General features: G+C 35.7%; 2 protein-coding genes across 2 annotated transcripts; both read right to left on the bottom strand.

Moving 5' to 3' along the window:
* Window positions 1–339: 339 nt before the first annotated feature.
* LOC127799227 (UPF0481 protein At3g47200-like) lies at window positions 340–1,749 on the bottom strand. The gene has a single exon (XM_052333045.1). It carries the CDS (start codon window positions 1,747–1,749, stop codon window positions 340–342), a length of 1,410 nt encoding a protein of 469 aa, XP_052189005.1.
* Window positions 1,750–16,892: 15,143 nt separating this feature from the next.
* LOC127800376 (UPF0481 protein At3g47200-like) lies at window positions 16,893–18,451 on the bottom strand. Its single transcript, XM_052334958.1, has one exon. The coding sequence runs from the start codon at window positions 18,415–18,417 to the stop codon at window positions 17,038–17,040; it is 1,380 nt and encodes a 459-aa protein (XP_052190918.1). The 5' UTR covers window positions 18,418–18,451; the 3' UTR covers window positions 16,893–17,037.
* Window positions 18,452–21,266: the final 2,815 nt, after the last annotated feature.

Raw genomic sequence — 21,266 nt, 5'->3', positions numbered from 1 at the left:
CATACCACTTTGTTAGGGAGTAGAGGGATATTTAGAAGGAAGAGACTTTTTTTAAGAGAGAGAAATGTTTTGGAGGAGGAATTGTAGAATTTCCCCTTTATTTTTCAAACTTCAAATACAGTGGAGTTAACCTTTAAAATATAAGTACATAAATCCATTCATGAATCACACTAATGACACGAATCAAAATAGCCAATACATGAACCATAATTAATTAATAAAATAACATTGAATTTGCACACACACATAAACCAGGACACATTCATCTAGAAAATTCAAATTGATCTTCAACGTCTTCCGCATGCGCATGCTGGCCCACGCGCAGGGTTAATGATTCAGCTAGACAAAATAGTTGTCAATGAATTTCACGACTTCAATGACAAAATAGATGGCACCCGCAACAAATGCAATGAAACCATATGGAGTTGCCAGATATTTCCGGATAAAATAAGCCCTAATCGCCGGCCACCAGTGTCGGCTGTAGTCGGTCGCGTTCTTGTAGGTATTCGCGAAGTCGAAGTTTTCCAGAACCACTTGCTTGCACAGATTGTTGAATAGATTCGTGGCTTCTGGCCTCGCTCCCAAGTAGTTGTTTATCACCCCGGCATTCTCCAGCACTTCGATGTCTTCATTAGTGTTCACGAGCAAATCCATTAGAAACGCATAGGATGTCATGTAACAGACAACGCCGTTGCAACACTGCTCGAAGGCTATCAGGTTCCTCAAGATTTGCTCCGTGGAGTCGTAGATGGCCAACCTCGGAATATGAAATTCGGGGCTAGAAAACAACCAATCTGTTATTCTCGTCCCTTGCTTAAAATCAACCTTGAACTGATCTCCATTGTTGGCCATGAAGTTCACTCCGGCGAAGTCGAGCTCCGACGCCGAATCCCTGGATTTTTTGGCATGGCCCATCGGCCCCATCTCCTTTAATTGGTCGGGAGGGTGGTAGTAGCTGTACAGAAGATGGAGTATATGGAGATTATAGGAACCAACAGACAACATCGTTGCTTCCTGGTCCTTCTTCTCCTTATCGCCCCCACCACTTGTTGTGGCAGCGGCGACACTGCCTTCGACTGATGGTGAAGGGGCGTTGAAGCTGAGCACTTTTCGAAAGAACTGATGAACGTATTCTGTAAGCGAATGGGGATGACTCTGAATCCGATTGAAGGTGAGTTGAAACAATTTTTCAAGAACGAAAAAGGGAAGCTGGTTCTCTAGCAGTAACAAGTCGTGTTGGATACTGTTGAGCATCACCACACTGCCGAATATAGGATCGTTTCGACTTTGCTTGAACATGTCGATATTGTAATGCTTGTAGAGGAATTCGAGTATGAAACAACCGTCGATGACCAACATCTCTTTGCTCAAGGCTTTGGCTTTTTCTGCGTCGACTGCATATGACTTCTTGGCCACCTCTTTCAAGTTTTCCATCTCATGTAGACATCGATCGAGGATTCGATCTTTATCCTGCGGATCATCAGAAACGCGAGCCAAGAGATCATTCAAGTAACTCAATTTGATGTTTTGAATTTCTGGGCTTTCCAGATGAGGATCGTTGTGGCTGTGAAGAGGGCCAATGGAGAAGAGGCGAGGGGTATAAGCCGTTTCGTTCAGCTTACGAAGCCTCTCCGGCACCATGAAAATTGAAGCTTGAGCCATGTCTGCCACCTTGTTCACACCTTCATTGATCGTCCTCATATCCAAGGCCGTACCATCGTCGGTTTGCACTATAATGATGGTGTCCATATATATGAACAAAGCAAACACACACTAATCTTACGTATCCTAATTAATTAAATAGCTACGTACGTAGCTTTAGTGTTATTGGGGAGACTCCCTATATATAGAGGGGTGTTCGGTGTTCCGCAACAATGGCTAGTCGATCGATAGGCATTGTTTTAAGATTGATGAACAAGGTATCCCTTTATCCCACAAGTTTTTCTTACAAGCTGGTGATGAATTAGATCATATGCTTTCTTATCTGCTTGTAAAGAATATCTATATATATATATATATATATTATAACAAAATAGCTGTCAGATCTTTTTCCCGCCCATTTCTTTCGATATTTTATTATATTTTATTTATTTTTTGCGTACCCAAAATAGAATTTTTATAAGTTATTAATTAAGTCTAGCTAGATTTGTGGAAAACGTGTAGTTCTTGGAACGTTTTTTTCATGGTTGAATAGTATTTGGAGAATGTGTAAGTATGTTGGTATATAAAGAGACAAGATCTAATCCATATTATTAATTCTTAAATATTAACATAAAATTTTAATTAAAATAAATTACAGAAAAATGAGATTTTTTTAAATCGAGAGAAATCTTGAAATATCAGGTAATATCGCCAAATACTGACTACCAAGTAATTTTTTTAAAAAAATAAATTTAATTTTTTATTTTATTTCCCATAATTTACCTCTCATTCTCTCTCAATAAAACCACCACTTAAAACTCTAAAACCATTAATTAGTTTCAGAACCATATAAAAAAAAGTACAAATCTTATATATGTTTATGTTATTACTTGATTTTAAAAAATAATTAGTTTGTAGGTTATGTTAAATTAGTCATTTATATAAAATTGAATTATTTTAAATAATTCGTTAAGTTATTTTGACAAAATTAATATTTTGTATAGACTATTATTTATATTTATCATATGTTGTCATAATTCTTTTGAAAAAAAATTATGTTTTATATTTTTATTATTTATGTTACTGATTTATTATATGTTGTCATATTATTTATTATTTTGTATAAGCTATTTATATTTATCATATGTTCAATTAATTATTAATTTACAAAAAATGTATAATTCTTGAAATCTATTGATGAAATTTATAGTTGTGCGGTTGTCAATTTTAAATAAATTTAATATCTATGAACTTTCATGGATGGAATGAACTGGTATCTTATTAGGGGAGAAAAAGACTGTGAAAAGGATAAATCTAGTTTTGGAATAAAATCCTTTAGTTTGTTGTTTTCTTATAGTTGGGATATAGACTTGAGTTAGCTGGGCATGCAATTCGTGTATCAATCTGCCATGAAGTACAGTAACCCTGTTCTTAGTTTCAATATTGTTATTCTTTGACGGGGAATGAAGCCAATCACTAGTCACGAATCTTCCATCCATTTACAAAAGATCATGCATGGCCCGATGTGATGTGCTTCCTTTGTTAAAGGTTAAAAGAAGATTATATAAGAGAATAAAGAGAAGCAGGTTTGGTTATACCTTGCTCCACTGTTTGGTCACTTCTCGGGTAATGTTTTCGCTGGCATCGTGAAGCACGGGTGGCCATGTCATGCCATGGCAAATCCATTAGCAGTAGGTACCATCAAACTAGCTAGCTAGCTTGCTTGCTCCTCAAATTTGGGCAATATTGTACCAATAAAATATAAAAATTATTTTATTATACATAACTCCTCAAGAATTAACTCATCCCTCGTTTACATAAGAGAGGTTAACTCTGTTTATAGACAAAGTGTGAAATTTATTTACAAAATTACACCTCTTTTAATGAATTTTATTAGTTTTTAGTCCATAGAATTTTCTTGAATGGAAATGTAAATTTTGTTTTCATCATTTCAAACACAAAAATTTAAAATTAAACGTAAATTCTTTGTTGATTCGAGTTAATTATATGCATGCGTACATACTGAAATTACAATAAAAGCCAACTATACTCATACCCATGCTTCATGATGATACAAGAAATAATGGGCCTAAAAATCTATGGTTCATTATTGTGATGGCTCCCAAATCCAATCCCATGTGTAAATTTTTTGGGTAATTTAAGTGGTTGAGTGAACGAGATTCAAGTGCTGAGTATGTTAAAGTTGTGTGTTTGAATTTTGAATAGTACGATTTGTATCAGTTATTGCTACACTAGAGGCCATGGGCTGGGTCTTTGACCCTGGCTTACCTGGTCTCTGACTATTACCCGATCGATCGGAACCCATAGCTTACAAGGAAGAAAATAATAATTTTTCCAAAGACTTAAATATTGAGACTTCCTTCTATTCCTACAATAAAAAAAAATAAAAAAAAACAATCCCATGTGAAACCCAGAAATTAATGGGTTGGCAGCATTAACAGGCTTAGATTAGATATTAACCAACAGCCATGCTGCATGCACATGCATTGGAGTCTTGACTCAGCCTTGCAGTTAAAGATTCTCATTCTAAATTCCAACTTCTCAACTCATTTAGGTCTCACTATGGTAGTGTTTATTTTTTAATATATAAATTAAAAAAAATATTTTAGATAAAAGTATTTTTTTTTGTTATATTTGTTAAATTTATATGTGATCCTTTGAAAAAAAGTTAAGTAACTTCTTATCTAAATTTTTTTAAAATAAATTGATTTCTTTCTTCTCTTCAGATAAATTTATATTAATTCTTACAAATAAAAAAAAATAACGTATATGTCTTTTAGTACATTTTAAAAAATTTAACAAATAATTTTATAAAAATCTTGAAATGCTTCACAGTCTTATCTTAATTATTCAATATCTTGATTCGAAAAACATTCTAACCTTATTTTGATATAACTTTATCTTATTCCTTTTAACAAATGTTACCTTAAACAATAAATGAAAATATTAAACTATATTTTCTTTGTTGTTTTCAATCTATTTTGAGTTTTTAGTTTTTCAAAACACTGAAAACGCATTTAATTTGCTATTTTCTAAAATACATTTTCGAAATAAGAAAAAAAATTGTAAAAAAAAACCCAAAACAACATTTGTTATTTTGGGTGTTTTTAGTCAAAACTAACTGAAAACACAAAAACACGAAAAATAAAACCCCCCACACCCAAATTCAATCTTGCACACATAATCTATTCTCTCTCTCTTTTTCTCTCTCTTTCCTTCCTTCTCGCCTGCCACCGCTATCACTGACAACTCATCTTTTCTCCTTCATCCTCCATTGTCAACAACCACATGAAGCCGACAATGATGATGTCAATGGCCAAGCAACATCCAAATAGCAGCCATGGTACGTAAAGCAATAAACACTACAAGAAAAATTTATTTTAGTGACGGAATTATTCCGTTGCTAATAAGCTACGGATAGCAATGGAATTTCCGTCGCAAATTTTTTTAAATATTTTTTTAATTTAGCGACGAAAAACTCGTCACTAAAAATAAAAATTAAAAAATTAAAATTTAGCGACGGGGTCAACCCAGTCGCTAAAAAATAAAAAAAATTAAATAAAAAAATTAAAATTTAGTGATGGGTCAACTCATCGCTAAAAAATAAAAAAAAAATTAAAAATTTAGCTATGGCGCCAATCCCCATCGCTGAAAAAATAAATAAATAAAAATTAACATTCAGATAAAAAAGAATTTAAATAAAATTAAATAAAAACTAAAAATAAAATAATTAAAATTTAGCGACAAGTATTGCCCGTCGCTAAAAAATAAAAATAAATAAATAAAATAACTAAAATTTAGTAACGGGTCAACCCGTAGCTAAAAAATAAAAACAATAAAAACATTTAAATAAAATTAAGTAAAAAAATTAAAATTTAGCGACGAGAATCCCCATTACTAAAAAATAAAAAATAATTAAATAACGAATTAAAATTTAACGACCAGATAAACTCGTTACTAAAAAATAAAAAAATTTAAATAAAATAATTCAAATTTAGTAACGAGTCAACCAGTCGTTAAAAAATTAAAAAAAAATAAAAACATAATTTTACACTGCTAATATAATAATTAATAAAATTTTATTTGAATTAATAATGAAATAAAATTAAAATTAATATTCATTTCCCTTTACTAACATTAATATTAAAATTAATATCATTAAATAAGTTTGAGAAATTTTGGTATATAAATATAATTCTGTAATATTTGAAAGAGAATACTATAAATATATTTTATATACATCACTAAACAAGAAGGCTTCCAGATCGGCTGGCTTGCGCGCGGAATCTAGTCATGAGAGGTTGAGGGTTTGAATCCAGTAATGAGCAAAGATAATATGTGGGAATAATATTCCAGCGCAACCACGTGGTGCACATGAGAGGAGGTCGGGGTTTGGCACACGTTGAATTTTAAATTTTGGGGTTGAATTTAGCGACAGAATAAGAGACAGGGTCAACTTCGTCACTAAAAAATAAAAAAAAATGAAATAAAAAAATTAAAATTCAATGACAGAGGAGGTCGGGGCCTAGCACGCGTTGAATTTTAAATTTTGGAGTTGAATTTAGCGATAGAATTAGAGACGGGATTAACCTCGTTGCTAAAAAATTAAAAAAATGAAATAAAAAAATTAAAATTCAACGACAGGCTCAACCCCGTGGCTGAAAAAAAAAATTAAATAAAAAAAATTAAAATTTAGCGAAGGGCTCAAACCCGTCGCTAAAAATAAAAAAAATTAAATAAAAAAATTAAAATTTAGTGACGGGCTCAAACCCGTGGCTAAAAAATGAAAAAAAAATTAAAAAATAAAAAATGCCCATCGCTAAATTTCAACGACGCCCCTTTTAGCGACAGAAAGGTTCTCGTCACTAAATCCGTTGCTAAAACGCTAATTTTTTGTAGTGAAAGACTGACGACTATGGCGATGCATATAAGGCTATGGTTGGTCAAACATGGCAGAGGTGGTGAAAAAGGCCTCTGATCGCTAAAAACCACTGGCCATGATGGTCGATGACAACTAATTGCGTTTTTGAATTTTGGTTGAAAATTAAAAATCAGATCTACGAAAATTTAGCCGTTAAATCTAGTCCATTTTTATGTATGTTAACCCCAATTGGCCTTTCTAACAGTAGGTTCAAATCGTGTGAGTCTTCGATCAGCGATAGTCGTTGGTGACAGAGAAGATATAAGTTCTAGAGAGAATAGAAAAAGAAAAAAAGGAAAAAAAGAAAAAGAAAAATTTATTCTTAAATTTAGAAAATAAAATTATATATTTATGTAAAATTTTAAAAAGGTAGTATATCCATATTATAATTAAAAATATAAGATAACATATAGTATATTATTAAATATATTATACATATTATGTATAACAATATTTAATATAAAATGTTATATTAAAAAGAGTTAATTTTATTATTTAATAATTAAATTTATTAATAAAATATCATAAAATAAATTTCTTTAAAATTTCAAAATAAACGCATTTTTTAAATTTTTTTTAAAAAACATTTTTCATAATAACAAAAAAATTGTGTTTTTAAAAATTTTAAAATAGACAATCAAAAAATAAATTCAAAAATCAAAACTGAAAATGAAATACAAAGGAACACCATCATATTTTTTCATTTTTTTGTAATATTTTTAGTGACAATTTATGTATTAAAAATTTATTTTCTCAAACCACATCTAACTTTAAACTCGTTTGAAATCTTATATATATATTTAAATAAAATTAAAATAATATTAGATTTAAAAAAAAAACAATAACATCTAAAGTAATATATCTAAGATTAAAATTAAGATTGAAAAAATAAAAATATTTTTAATATATTTTGATTATTTAAAAGCTTAACATATAACTTATTTATGAACTAAAACATAAATATTAATTTAAAATATTAATATTTATATTTATCTATACTTTATATAAGCAAACACCATATCTTAGTGTTATAAAATCCTCCCAAGTCCCAAAATACCCTCAATAAAAATTAACCACTTAATAAGATTTCTATATAATAGGTAATTTTTCAAACATCTTTATTATTATATCAAAACTCTTTTATTTAAAACCATCTCCGACCCTCACTAGAGATACAATCACAAATTTATGCGATAGAAAAAGTAGTAATCATAAGAATACTACATCTAAATTATTGACTAAAATGGGACCTCATATAGCCACTTACAATTGCGTTATGGACCTCCTCAACTCAAGCAATGTGGAGTGGGGGAATGTACCAAACCTTCTGTTTGCTTGAAGTTAAACTGAAGACAAGGTTCAAAGAGCGGAGGGGAGGAAAACCCACATATATTTCAAATAGAAATCTATGCTACATAGAAAGCAAAACCCAAAAGATTATATCACACTCGAAGCATTCTGATGGCCACTTATATATATCTACTCGTCAGGACCTCCTTCTTGTTGTGTTAATTGTTGGATTTTGTCGCCTTTCCTACTTATGTTTTGCAATCATGATGGCCACTTAAATTAGATTAGGGCTTGATTTTAGTTGTTTGTTTATATTGCATTCTACTTTTTATTGGATATCTGAATTTGCAGCCCCATGAATCCTTGGCTTCTACCCTCTTTAATATCATTTTATTAAAAAAAAAGACCACCCCAATGAAGTGAAAAAAACCGAACTCAGGCATGCACATGTTTTATTGTTTATTGTTTAATATTGATATCCTTTTTTGTTTAGATCAGACTTGATAGTCAAATTGGGCCAGCATGCAAGTCTCTCTAACGCATATGTTAGGTCAACTTCTTTTTGGAGGAAACTCCCCACCGCCGGTCGACTGTAGATTGAGGAGGTTGTATAAACTCCATGAATTAATATTTCAGTTTGATACTTATTGTGAGAGGATAAATTATTGGTTGAAATTAACGTATGACATGACATCATTGTAGATGCATATATAAAATCACGTGTAGAATAAATTTGATTTGTTCATTAACAGCTGGATAATTCTTATTAGTTAATTAGTCAACTAAACTGTAGCTAGTAAACCTAAAAGAAATTAAGAAACAAAATGTCAAGTGTGTTGAAGATGCATGCCGTCGCCGTCAAGTGGTGGCATGACATCATTGTAGATGCATATATAAAATCACGTGTAGAATAAATTTGATTTGTTCATTAACAGCTGGATAATTCTTATTAGTTAATTAGTCAACTAAACTGTAGCTAGTAAACCTAAAAGAAATTAAGAAACAAAATGTCAAGTGTGTTGAAGATGCATGCCGTCGCCGTCAAGTGGTGGCGGTGGACTCGCAGGCCGTACCAAAGTACCTACAACGCCGGCAGGCAGTGACGGTGCACTTTTGGACTGAAAATTAATTGAGACACACACACACACACATTTATATATATATATATGTATATATTTATATTCTCTTCCACATGCAACAGTCGAGTAATTTCCATGGCGGCGGCGGCGGAGTTTGCTCCATTTACAGGGGAGTTCGGAAGCGCAATGGGGCAGGTGGGTATCCGAAATACGCGAGCCTGGCAAGAAGACCCGGATATGGCTGGGAAGCTTCGAGACGCCAGAAATGGCGTCCGCCGCTTATGATGATGTTGAGTTGAAGCTGATAAAAAAACAAAGAATTTAATGATTCAGAGAGAAAATAGTGATGAACAGATTATATTTTGTATTTTTTTTAAATGTGAATGATAGAACATTAAAGTTATAATTTAACAATAAGAAATAGAAAATATTTTAATCACTCATTATTTTCTTCCAACGACTATCGATTGTGGAGGAGGGGCCGACCGTGTGGCAATTACCACAAGGAAATGGCTGTTGGCGGTTGTTTGAGGTGCTCATGGAAAAGGAAAGATGAGAGAGGAGAGAGTCATGGAAAGAAAAAGAAAAACAATTATAAGTGAAGATATTTTTATCATTTTAACCTTCTTGGGTCATCCTTAGGTACGAGTAGTAGTTTTTAATTGGTTTGTGTTATGGTAATGGAGTCATCATTTTCCATTGTATACGTGTCTTCTTTCTCTTCCATATGTTGGATTATTTTAGATTAATTAATTTATTCACTAATTAAGTAATTAATTTGCTTAATTACACATGGTACCTGTATACGAGCATGCAGATCTGTGCGTGGATCAAGTAACTCAAAATTGATGTTCTGAATTTCTGGTTTTTGCAGATGGGAATCGCCGCAGGGAAGAGCCCGGTGGAGAGAAAGGCGAGGGGTATAACTATAAGCACCTTCCTTGAGTTGAGCTTACAAAAGCCTCTTCGGCACCATGAAAATTGAAGCACCAGCTGAGCTAGCCACGTCCGTCCTTCGCCTTGTCTAAGGGCAAAGTTTAATTGATTAATTAATTAGCAGTTCCAAAGGCAAACTTTTATTCCTTGTTAATTGTACATATTTTTAACTTAATATAATCAATTTAAAATTAAGCTAATTAACGAATGTCAATAACAAACTAATTACTTAATTAGTTCATTATTACAAATGCAAACGTATATATGCGTGTGTGGTATTAACCAAAAAAAAGTTGATCACCAGTACTAATTTCTAATTAATAACGAACAAAACACAATCAATAATAGAAAAATACTATTAGCATAAACAATTGAGTTATCGAGAGAATAATCAAAAATGCCAAATGATGAAAATGCTCTTACTTAATTTGTCATTGTCGTTTCTAGATGAAGTCTGATTGCACTAAGCCTGGTCGGGGTTCATAAAATTCGGGTTTCTCCCATCTACGACACCTTGATGATTGATGATGAAATTTGATTCGATCATCGAATTTGTCATCCCGTCGAAACATGTAGCACGGTCCTCAATAATAAGCTAGAGAAGTAATTTAAGAAGATGAGATAAAGTGGCCATCTTCTGCTAGGGATGTAACACCTCACTTCTCTAGAGTGATACGTAACGTAAGATTTTGGGGATATTTTTTTTTCAAATAAAAACTCATCGCAAAAATGGAAACTCAACATAAATCGTTCCGCGAAAATCCCGTTACACTTTCTCAGTATATCAACCATGAACCATCAATAAACTAAGACAGATTCTGTAACGCCCAGCTTTCCCGAGCACGTTATAACTTGAGACAATTCTGGGACAATAAATTTTTTCTTTTCAAACTAATCCTAAATCATATCATTCCTCGTATCCGTCCCAGAATTTTCATACATTAATCTTGAAAAAGAATCATTATACACATCAAGTGCGGACACAATGATCGAACCTAATATCTTAACATTGATCTTAAATCAATTCTTATATTTGCATACATCGACATAACTTAATACAAAACATAAGTTCTCAACATTAACTCTAAATATGATTATATATCAGCATTCCTTAAAACATTTAGATTTCAAAGTAGCATAACTTAAATACATGTGCTACATACATTTCATTCCTCATGCACTCTGTTAAGTGCTATTTCATACCTCATTCATCCTCGTATCTGCTACAATCTCCATCTGGAACGTTTGAATATTCCAGGAGCAAAGCCCAAATTAGATGATAAATCATCTAAATAAGGGTACAGAAAACATATTTCGTGCATGTATACAATGTCTTACTCATCGTAGATGTTAACTGCACCCTTCATGCTACTCATCATTTTTGCGGCCATCTCTTTCGAAGCTGGGGTGTACAGATGCACCCTTGGTAAAGCAGCAATGCCAGTTCGTACTCCCTACAGCTACAATGCGTGTGATCATTGATATCAACGTGTATTTATGCATTTCATAGTCATGTCATCTATGCAGTCTACGTGATGGATACATATCAGAGCATGTCAATATGATGAAAAAATCTCCGAAGATCGGAGTTTGAAACATAAATCACCTACAAGCAATCATTTTTCATAAAATTAAATCCAGTTGGGAAGTATTACTTACTTTCTCAAGCCTATCGAGATACCTCGATATTCGTGCATCGCCTCGATTTGCGTGTCAATATCAAAATTCGCACCAGTCACCTCAACTTAAGTTTCAAAGCATTCTAATCACCATAATTATTTAAATAAGTATTAAAATCTATTTTTCATAATTTCTTGCCTTTTCATTATTTTTCTCCCTTTTTCTTCCTATTTTTCCTCAATAAATCCAAACTAAGTATTTCTTAAATATTTTCTCTTCACTAGGACAATTCATAAAATAATATTTTCGAGTTTTTAAAATTTTCTAGAGAATTTTACTTACCTTGATTTAGCCCTTCAGGCTTTCTCGGTATGCGTGTTATATCCTCGAAATGTGTGCCCGAACCATTTTTCGCCCAAAATCTTCAAAATATTAATAAATATTTATTTCCTATTTTTCAGGATTTTTTCGAGAATTTTCTCCATTTCTTTTTTTTTCCTTTCTTTTTCTTTTATTTTCTTCCCTTCTTCTTCCTCCCCTACCTCCTGCTACGTGCGCTGCCATGCGCGCGTATGGCCGAGCTCCGCCGTCCCTCTCTCGCTCTCGTCGGCTGCAATGACTTGGCTAGCCGCCACACCAGCCACCCCCGACCTCGCCAGCTCCTATCGCCGCTAACGAGCTTACAGTCGCTCGCAGCTGCTTGCTGCCCGCGGCCATGGCCGCTGCAACCGGCTGCTTTAGCATCTCCGGCCGCCGCTAAACGTCTTCTTGAGCCTCATCGTGCCACCATAAGCCACCCTCATGGCCGATCAACAGCTTAAAGCTACCCGTTGCCACCGCCATGCTTGCTGCTCGTCGGCCATGGCTGTCGAATAGTAGCTTTGCTACTGCTGCCATGGCCGATCTCGGCCATTCCATGCGGCCCTCTCAGCTCCAGCGTTCTCTCTGACGAGCTCTCATCCGATCTCTCCTTCTCTTTCTCTATCTATCGCCCTTGCTTCTTTTCATTGACCAAGCTCACTGCATATTTATAAGCAATCGATTGCTCCCTCACCTCACTGCCCATATCATCTTGCCTGAAGGACACTTCAATTCGGCCATCAATATTGCAGGGAATGGAGATTTGCAGAGTATGGCTGAAGTTGCAGAGGCGTGGCTTCAATTTTTTTGTAGGGCATGGGAGAAAATTGTAGAGGGATGGGTAGCGATTGCACACGCACACACAACACGCCTATGTATATATACTATATATCACAATAATAGATATAGAAATTTGCACATTAACCCTCAATTTTATCATAATATCACTTGAGAAATTCCTTTATTATAACTATACCCTTAAACCTCAAATTACAATACCAAAAACGCAAAATTAATAACTTCAAAGTTACTCGATAATGATGATTTTGCCCCAGTGTTCTTATCAAGCTGTCGTTTCATCCCTAAATCACTTAAGGGTTACTCAATACGAAAAACCAGAGCACCCCTAGGGCTCCGTTGATTTTTTGGGAATCCCCTACAAATATTCAGTTTTACAACCTAAATGGCAGTTGCATTTTAGTTGTACCGAAAATCTTTCCCGATCCAATTTCTTTCGATACCATAAATCTTATCTCAGAACGCTTATCGAGACCATATTATTTTCCTTAAACAATTTCACTCCTAGACACTCCCTGTAGTTGATTCGGTATTTATAACTACTATCAATTCAATTTTTCGGTATTCTAAACTTATAAAAATTACGTGATAACCTCATACAAACATGCAGTATTATAGGTTCACTAACTCAAATGCGGAAGCTAGATCGAAATCTTAACAGGTCATAACCGAAACCACTTTATTTATAATATAAAGTTGAACCAACGTTTACATGATATTCTCAAAATAAACAACATAACTAAAAAGACATAATATAAAACATCCTCTAATCGCCTTCACTCCTCGGCAATTCCCTCTCCCTTCGCACCGCTGCCTTCACCTGGAACGTTTGAATATTCTAAGGACATAGTCCAAATTAGATGATGAATCATCTAAGTGAGAATTCAAAAACACATTTTTCATGAATGAATGCAAGACATAAAATAAACCAATATACCCAGTAAGCCATAACCCAAGAGATACCCAAGCATTTAACCCTACCACGAGAAAAGAGCAATCTCTCTAAAAGCTATGCCACTATACCGACTCAATGACACGACGCGATTCTAGCTTAAGAGGGGCAAGCCAACGCATCTCTCCAGATCGCGCTTTCACTCTAAGCATCCGGGAACTACCATACAATGCCAACTCTAAAATTTCACATGAACCACCTAGTCATCCTAGTGCAACTTTCCTGACCAAACAGCCTGGCACGGAAACCAAAGCGACTATCCTAACATGCACACCAGCATCAGATACCCCTATTATTTCATCACGCTCTTGAAGAATTACGACTACACTATCCAGACAATATCCTAAGCTGACATCCTACATGAACAACACAGTATGGACCACCTAATCGTCCTAGTACAACTTCCCTGACCAAATGGTCTGGCACGAAAACCAAGGCAGTTATCCTGATATGCACACCAGCATCAAATACTCCTATTACTCCGTCACGCCCTTGGAGAATCATGGCTACACTATCCAAACAACATCCGAGGCTGACATTCCATACGTACACACAAAACTCAAGACAATGCCACATGTCACAATCCAATGCATCATATAAACAATAGTTTTATAAAATGCAATGCACAATTTCAAAATATTTAGGGATGAACCTCCCTCATAAACCAACCGTCACCGGTTACCGTTTCAACGCATAAAACCATTTTACATGAAATCCACAACACATTTAGGTAACACAAATACCAAATTTTAGCATAAACTACTCACAGTAAATCAAGTTTTGAGGGTGAACACTCACCTCAACGTATTCAGATCGCCTCGATCCTCTTGTACAACCTCGATACAAACACCTGAATTTATTCTCAACCTCAAGCCAAGACACACCCTAAACATCATATTTAATTAAGGAAGCATCAAAATCCATTTTCCTCAATTTTTTCATAATTTTCTCTATTTTCTCCCATTTTTCACATCGATAATTCCAAAATAATTATTTGCTTAAACATTTTTCCACATATCTCAACATGATAAATCCTAAAATAATTCAAGAAAAATACTGAAATTGAAATTACCAAAAAGCCCATGCTCATGCGCCCTCACGCACTCAGTGCGGGTGTGAGAGTGAAGTCTGGTGCGTGCAATCAAGCGTCACCGTCTTCTTCGTTGATCCGGCCGCCGGCAATTGCTCTAATGGCCACGAAAGTGGTATCCCCTTGAAGCCCACGTTCAGTTGATCACGATGGTGCAATTTTCAGGCCAAAACAACACCGAAAAGCCCGCCGTAATGGCAGCTGTAGGTCCGACAAGCGGACCACCTCCAATTCTCGGCCAAGCTTCGAACAGCCACCAAACTCACTCCAAAATGCCTCAAAACGCTCCCAAAATGATCCTTGATGTCTCGAGACCAAAATTCCTCTATCCCTTGCCTTCGATTCTCACCAAAATGCAAGCAATTTGAGTGTTAATATTCGGCCAAACCCTTGCCCTTTTATAAGCGATTTCTAACCAAAATCTGGCCAATCAGCTGCCAATCCTTGGCCACCAAGCATCCCTCGACCGTATACGACCTTCCCCAAGCCACCCTCGGTCGTCCCATCTCCGGAATCGACCTCCATGTGCGATGGCAGAAATTCCATTGCGTTCACACTTTGAAGTTTTGCTAAATTGCACTTTAGCCCTTTATTTTCTTCAAATGACTTTTTTGCCCTTTCCATGATACCCCTGACCTATCCAACTATATCACTAAGACCCACAAGATTAGTACTTCTTATTTGATCCTAAAAATTCTTGAAAGATCACCGTTTTGACCTCCCTCAGGAAAATTTAGAAAATTGCACTTAGCCCCGATTGATCGTCTTGACCCTAAATCCATTCGTTTTAACTCGAAATTGCTTAAGGGTTGTTCTACACATAAAATATTGGTTATTGACAAGCTCCGTTGACTTTTCGAATGTCTCCTATGTCGATTCAATTTTCTCAGCTCAGTCGACAACTGTACCGAAAACTATTCCCAATCCAATTTCTTTCATCACCAAAAATCATAACTTGAATCATTCATCGATACTATACCATTTTCCTTGGCTATCTAGGGTTCGGGGTACTCCATTCGTCTAATTCGGTCATCTAAAGCTACATTAGTGTATCCTATGCTCTCATTTTTCTGAAAATTTCATTTATTCCCTTCATTAAATAGCATTTATAACTTCAAGAAATTCCGGGGTATTACAATGGAGGAGAGAGGAAAAAACTTTTTTAAGAAAGATAGATGTTTGGAATGAGAAAATTGAAATGAATAGACTCCACATTGTTTGCCATCTTTTAAAACAACCTTGCCTTAATACCACTTTGTTAGAGAGTAGAGGGATATTTAGAATTGGAATAGACTTTTTAAGAGAGAGAAATGTTCTGGAGGAGGAATTGTAGAATTTCCCCTTTATTTTTCAAACTTCAAATACAATTGAGTTAACCTTTAAAATATAAGTACATAAATCCATTCACGAACCACACTAATTAATGACATGAATTGTTATTAGTGAAGCTCCAAATACGGCATCGTTTTCTGGCAGGGGCTGGAGGGTCTTTTGGCAACCCCTATGGCTGCCCAAAACGGCAGCGTTTTGGGCCCAAGGTGGAGGGCCAAAACGGCAACCTCCCTGCCGTTTTGTTTGGCGTGCTGGTTCTTGTCTTTTAGCCTGCCTCTCTTCCTATCGTCGATGCTCTGCTCTTTCCTTTGTACGGCTCGATCTCCACCGCTTGAGTCCCCTTTATATCAGCTTCAATCTCCTCGGGATCAGAACAGCGACGACCTCCGATTATCTGCTACATTAGGGTTTGTTCTGATTATTCTTCTGTTCTCATTCTCGTAGTTTTTGGATGTTCTCTGTTTTTGCTCTATTTTCTAAGTTGTAAGCCTCTAACCTTAGATTGTGGTTATGGGGTCGAGCTAATGTTTTCAGAGGGTTATTCTTTGTACAGTGAGATCAGAGAGTTGTTGTTTTTGGTGTTGTAATCGGAGGCTCGCTGGCTGTGTAAAACTTTTATCCCTATAGTGCAGTGAACTCCTTTTGTCGGAGCTCAACGTGGACGTAGCCCTCGTTAATGGGTGAACCACTGTAAATCTCTTGTGTTTATATTGTGTTCATTATTTTATGCTTGTGTATGGTTCTCTGTCCATTCTTTTGTATATGTTTTTGGGTCGCTGCTATTTGAGTATTAAGGGGGTTGATTAGGGTTGAGCTATTGACTCCTCCCAACATGAATCAAAATAGCCAATACATATATGAACAAGAATTAATAAAATAACATTGAACTTACGCGCGCACATAAACCAAGACACATCCATCTAGCTAGAAAATTGAAATTGATCTTCAACGTCTTCCGCATGCGCATGCTGGCCCGCGCGCAGGGTTAATGATTCAGCTAGACAAAATAGTTGTCAATGAATTTCACGACTTCAATGACAAAATAGATGGCACCCGCAACAAATGCAATGAAACCATATGGAGTTGCCAGATATGTCCGTATAAAATAAGCCCTAATCGCCGGCCACCAGTGTCGGCTGTAGTCGGTCGCGTTCTTGTAGGTATTTGCGAAGTAGAACTTTTCCAGAACCACTTGCTTGCACAGATTGTTGAATAGATTCGTGGCTTCTGGCCTCGCTCCCAAGTAGTTGTTTATCACCCCGGCATTCTCCAGCACTTCGATGTCTTTATCGGCGTTCACGAGCAAATCCATTAGAAACGCATAGGATGTTATGTAACTCATAACGCCATGGTAGCACAGCTCAAAGGCTATGAGGTTCCTCAAGATTTGCTCCGTGGAGTCGTAGATGGCCAGCCTCCGAATATGAAATTCGGGGCTAGAAAACAACCAAGGTATTATTCCCTTCCCTTGTCTAAACTCGACCTTGAACTGATCTCCCTCGTTGGCCACGAAGTTCACTCCGGCGAAGTCGAGGTCAGATGCCGAATCCCTGGAATTTTTGGTATGGTCCACCTCCTTTAATTGGCCGGGAGGGAGATAGTAGCTGTGCATAAGATGGAGTATATGGCGATAGGACGTCGTTGCTTCCTGGTCCTTCTCCTTATCGCCCCCACCACTACTTGTGGCAGCGGCGACACTGTCTTCGACTGATGGTGAAGGGGCGTTGAAGCTGAGCACTTTTCCGAAGTACTCAAGAACGTATTCTGTAATCGAATGGAGATGACTCGGAATCTGATTCAAGGTGAGTTGAAACAATTTTTCAAGAACGAAAAAGGGAAGCTGGTTCTCTAGCAGTATCAAGTCGTGTTGGATACCGTTGCGCATCACCACACTGCCGAATATAGGATCGTTTCGACTTTGCTTGAACATGTCGATATTGCAATGCTTGTAGAGGAATTCGAGTATGAAACAACCGTCGATGACCAACATCTCTTTGCTCAAGGCTTTGGCTTTCTCTGCGTCTGCATAAGACTTCTTGGCCTCCTCTTTCAAGTTTTCCATCTCGTGTAGACATCGATCGAGGATTCGATCTTTATCCTGCGGATCATCAGAAACGCGAGCCAAGAGATCATTCAAGTAACTCAATTTGATGTTTTGAATTTCTGGCCTTTCCAGATGAGGATCGTTGCGGCTGTGAAGAGGGCCAATGGAGAAGAGGCGAGGGGTATAAGCCGTTTCGTTCAGCTTACGAAGCCTCTCCGGCACCATGAAAATTGAAGCTCGAGCCATGTCTGCCACCTTGTTCACACCTTCATTGATCGTCCTCATATCCAAGGCCGTACCATCGTCGGCTTGCACTATAATGATGGTGTCCATATGAACAAAGCAAACGCACACTAATCTTACGTATCCTAATTAATTAAATAGCTACGTACTAGCCTTAGTGTTATTGGGGAGACTCCCTATATATAGAGGGGTGTTCGGTGTTCCGCAACAATGGCTAGTCGATGGGCATTGTTTTAAGATTGATGAACAAGATATCCCTTTATCCAACAAGTTTTTCTTACAAGCTGGTGATGAATTAGATCATATACTTTCTTATCTGGTTGTAAAGAGGATGTCTAAGGGGAGATAAAGAATGTGAAAAGGATAAATCTAGTTTTGGAATAAAATGCTTTAGTTTCTTCTTTTCTTACAGTTGGAATATAGACTTGAGTTAGATAGGCATGCAATTTGTGTATGAATCTGGATCGAGCCAAAAGGACACCAGAGACGTTGTCGCACGGGCCTAGAGAGAGAAAAATGACTGAAACGAGCCCAAGAGATGCCGGAGGCTCGATCGGACACACAAGAGAGAGAGAGATGGCTTGAACGAGAGGAGGGGAGGAACGAGCCAAAGGCTCCCGTTGGAGAGTGAGAGAGAGAGAAGGCCAAAATGAGAGAAAGGGTCACACAGAGAGAATGTGAGAGAGGGGGAAGGGAATTTGAATTTTGAAACTTTTGTTACTCTCTCTTCATTGGAAATATTACAATATCTCTTGAATGGCTTTTTGGATGGCCGGATAGCATTAATCATATGATTATTCTTTGATGGGGAATGAAGCCAATCACTAGTCGCGAATCTTCCATCCATTTACAAAAGATCATGCATGGCCCGATGTGATGTGCTTCCTTTGCTAAAGGCTAAAAGAAGATTATATAAGAGAATAAAGAGAATTATATAAGAGAATAAAGAGAAGCAGGTTTGGTTATACCTTGCTCCACTGTTTGGTCACTTCTCGGGTCATGTTTTTGTTGGGACGAGCAATGGCTAACCTTAGTAACCTATCTCAAACACTTAGATTTAAAAACAAAAATCTGTAAAAACATTCAATAAATAAAAGCACATGCGAATGCAAAAATAGAATGCAATAAAGAAAGTATAAATAGCACACAACAATTTTATCGTGGTTATCTTTTAAATAAGATTACATTTACGTTGAGCTCCATCAAAAAAAAAACTCACTACACTAATCGAAAAATCAATTATAGTCTCCATATACATCTCATTCACTCACTCAATGTACATTCAATGGCTTATTAACAAAAATGTCCCATAACCATAAAATAGATATCATAGGCAAACCCTAAAAATCAAAGAAAAAAACAAAACAAATTTGTACAGAATCGATGAAATATCGGTGAAATATAAATAGGCAGAAGCAGCGACAAAGATAAAATCTGATAATCAAATTCATGACTTGAAATGGAGCAAACTAAACGACAAAATGGTACGGGAGGGAATCAAACGAGTCATGAAACGACGAGAGGAGTTGTCATTTGGCCTTCCGAGCTTAGTTGCTCCAAAATGACATCGTTTTTTAGCAATCATTGAGCGGTTGTCAAATAACTCTCCTTCCCTTTATCAAAACTGCAGCGTTCAGCGAAGTTAATGCTTCACCTCACTTCAACAGTTTTCGCTGGCATCTTGAAGCACGGGTGGCCATGCCATGCCATGGCAAATCCATTACCAGTACGTTCGCTCCTCAAATTTGGGCAACATTGTACCAATTAAATATAAAAATTATTTTATTATACATAACTCCTCAAGAATTAACTCATCCCTCGTTTACATAAGAGAGGTTAACTCTGTTTATAGACAAAATGTGAAATTTATTTACAAAATTACACCTCTTTTAATGAATTTTATTAGTTTTTAGTCCATAGAATTTCTTGAACGGAAATGTACATTTTGTTTTCATCATTTCAAACACAAAAATTTAAAATTAAAAGTAAATTCTTTGTTGGTTCAAGTTAATTATATGCATGCGTACACACAGAAATTGCAAAAAAAGCCAACTATACTCATACCCATGCTTGATGATGATGCAAGAAATAATGGGTCTAAAAATCTATGGTTCATTGTGATGGCTCCCAAATCCAATCCCATGTGTAAATCCTTAGTTCAAGTGGCCGAGTGCATGATATTCGGTGCTAAATATGTTAAAATTGTGTGTTTGAATCTTAAATATTGCGGTTTGTAACAGTTATTGTTATATGAGGGGCCTAGGGCTAGGTCTTTGATCAGGGCTTACCTAGTCTTCGGCTATTGTTCGAGTAGGTTATAAGGGAGAAAATGACAATTTTTCCCGAAGACTTAAATATTGAGACTTCCTTCAATTCGGACAATAAAAAAAAATTAAAAAATCCAATCCCATGTGAAACCCAGAAATTAATGGGTTGGCAGCATTAACAGGCTTAGATTAGATATTAACCAACAGCCATGCTGCATGCACATGCATTGGAGTCTTGACTCAGCCTTGCAGTTAAAGATTCTCATTATCTTTAAATTCCAACTTCTCAACTCATTTAGGTCTGATCTAGTGTTTGTTTTTTAATATATAAATTAAAAAATAAAAAATATTCTAGATAAAGTATTTTTTATTATTTTGTTAAATTTATATGGCAACTCTTTGAAAAAAAGTCAAGTAAGTTCTTATCTAAATTTTTTAAAATAAATTTATATCTCTCCTCCCTCTAAATAAATTTATCTTGGTTCTTACAAATAAGAAAAAATATTGTGTGTATTCTCTAGTTAATTCTAAAAAATTTAACAAATAATTTGATAAAAATCTTGAAATGTTTCACAGTCTTATCTTATTTATTCCATATCTTGATTCGAAAAATATTCTAGCATTATCTTGATATAACTTTATTTTACTCCTTTTAACAAACGTTACCTTAAA

The sequence above is a fragment of the Diospyros lotus genome, chromosome 4 (genome assembly GCF_014633365.1).
Source record: "Diospyros lotus cultivar Yz01 chromosome 4, ASM1463336v1, whole genome shotgun sequence".
NCBI classification, from domain to species: Eukaryota; Viridiplantae; Streptophyta; class Magnoliopsida; order Ericales; family Ebenaceae; genus Diospyros; species Diospyros lotus.
The sequence above is the reverse complement of the archived record's forward strand: the minus strand, read 5'-3'. Positions and strand labels throughout refer to the sequence as shown.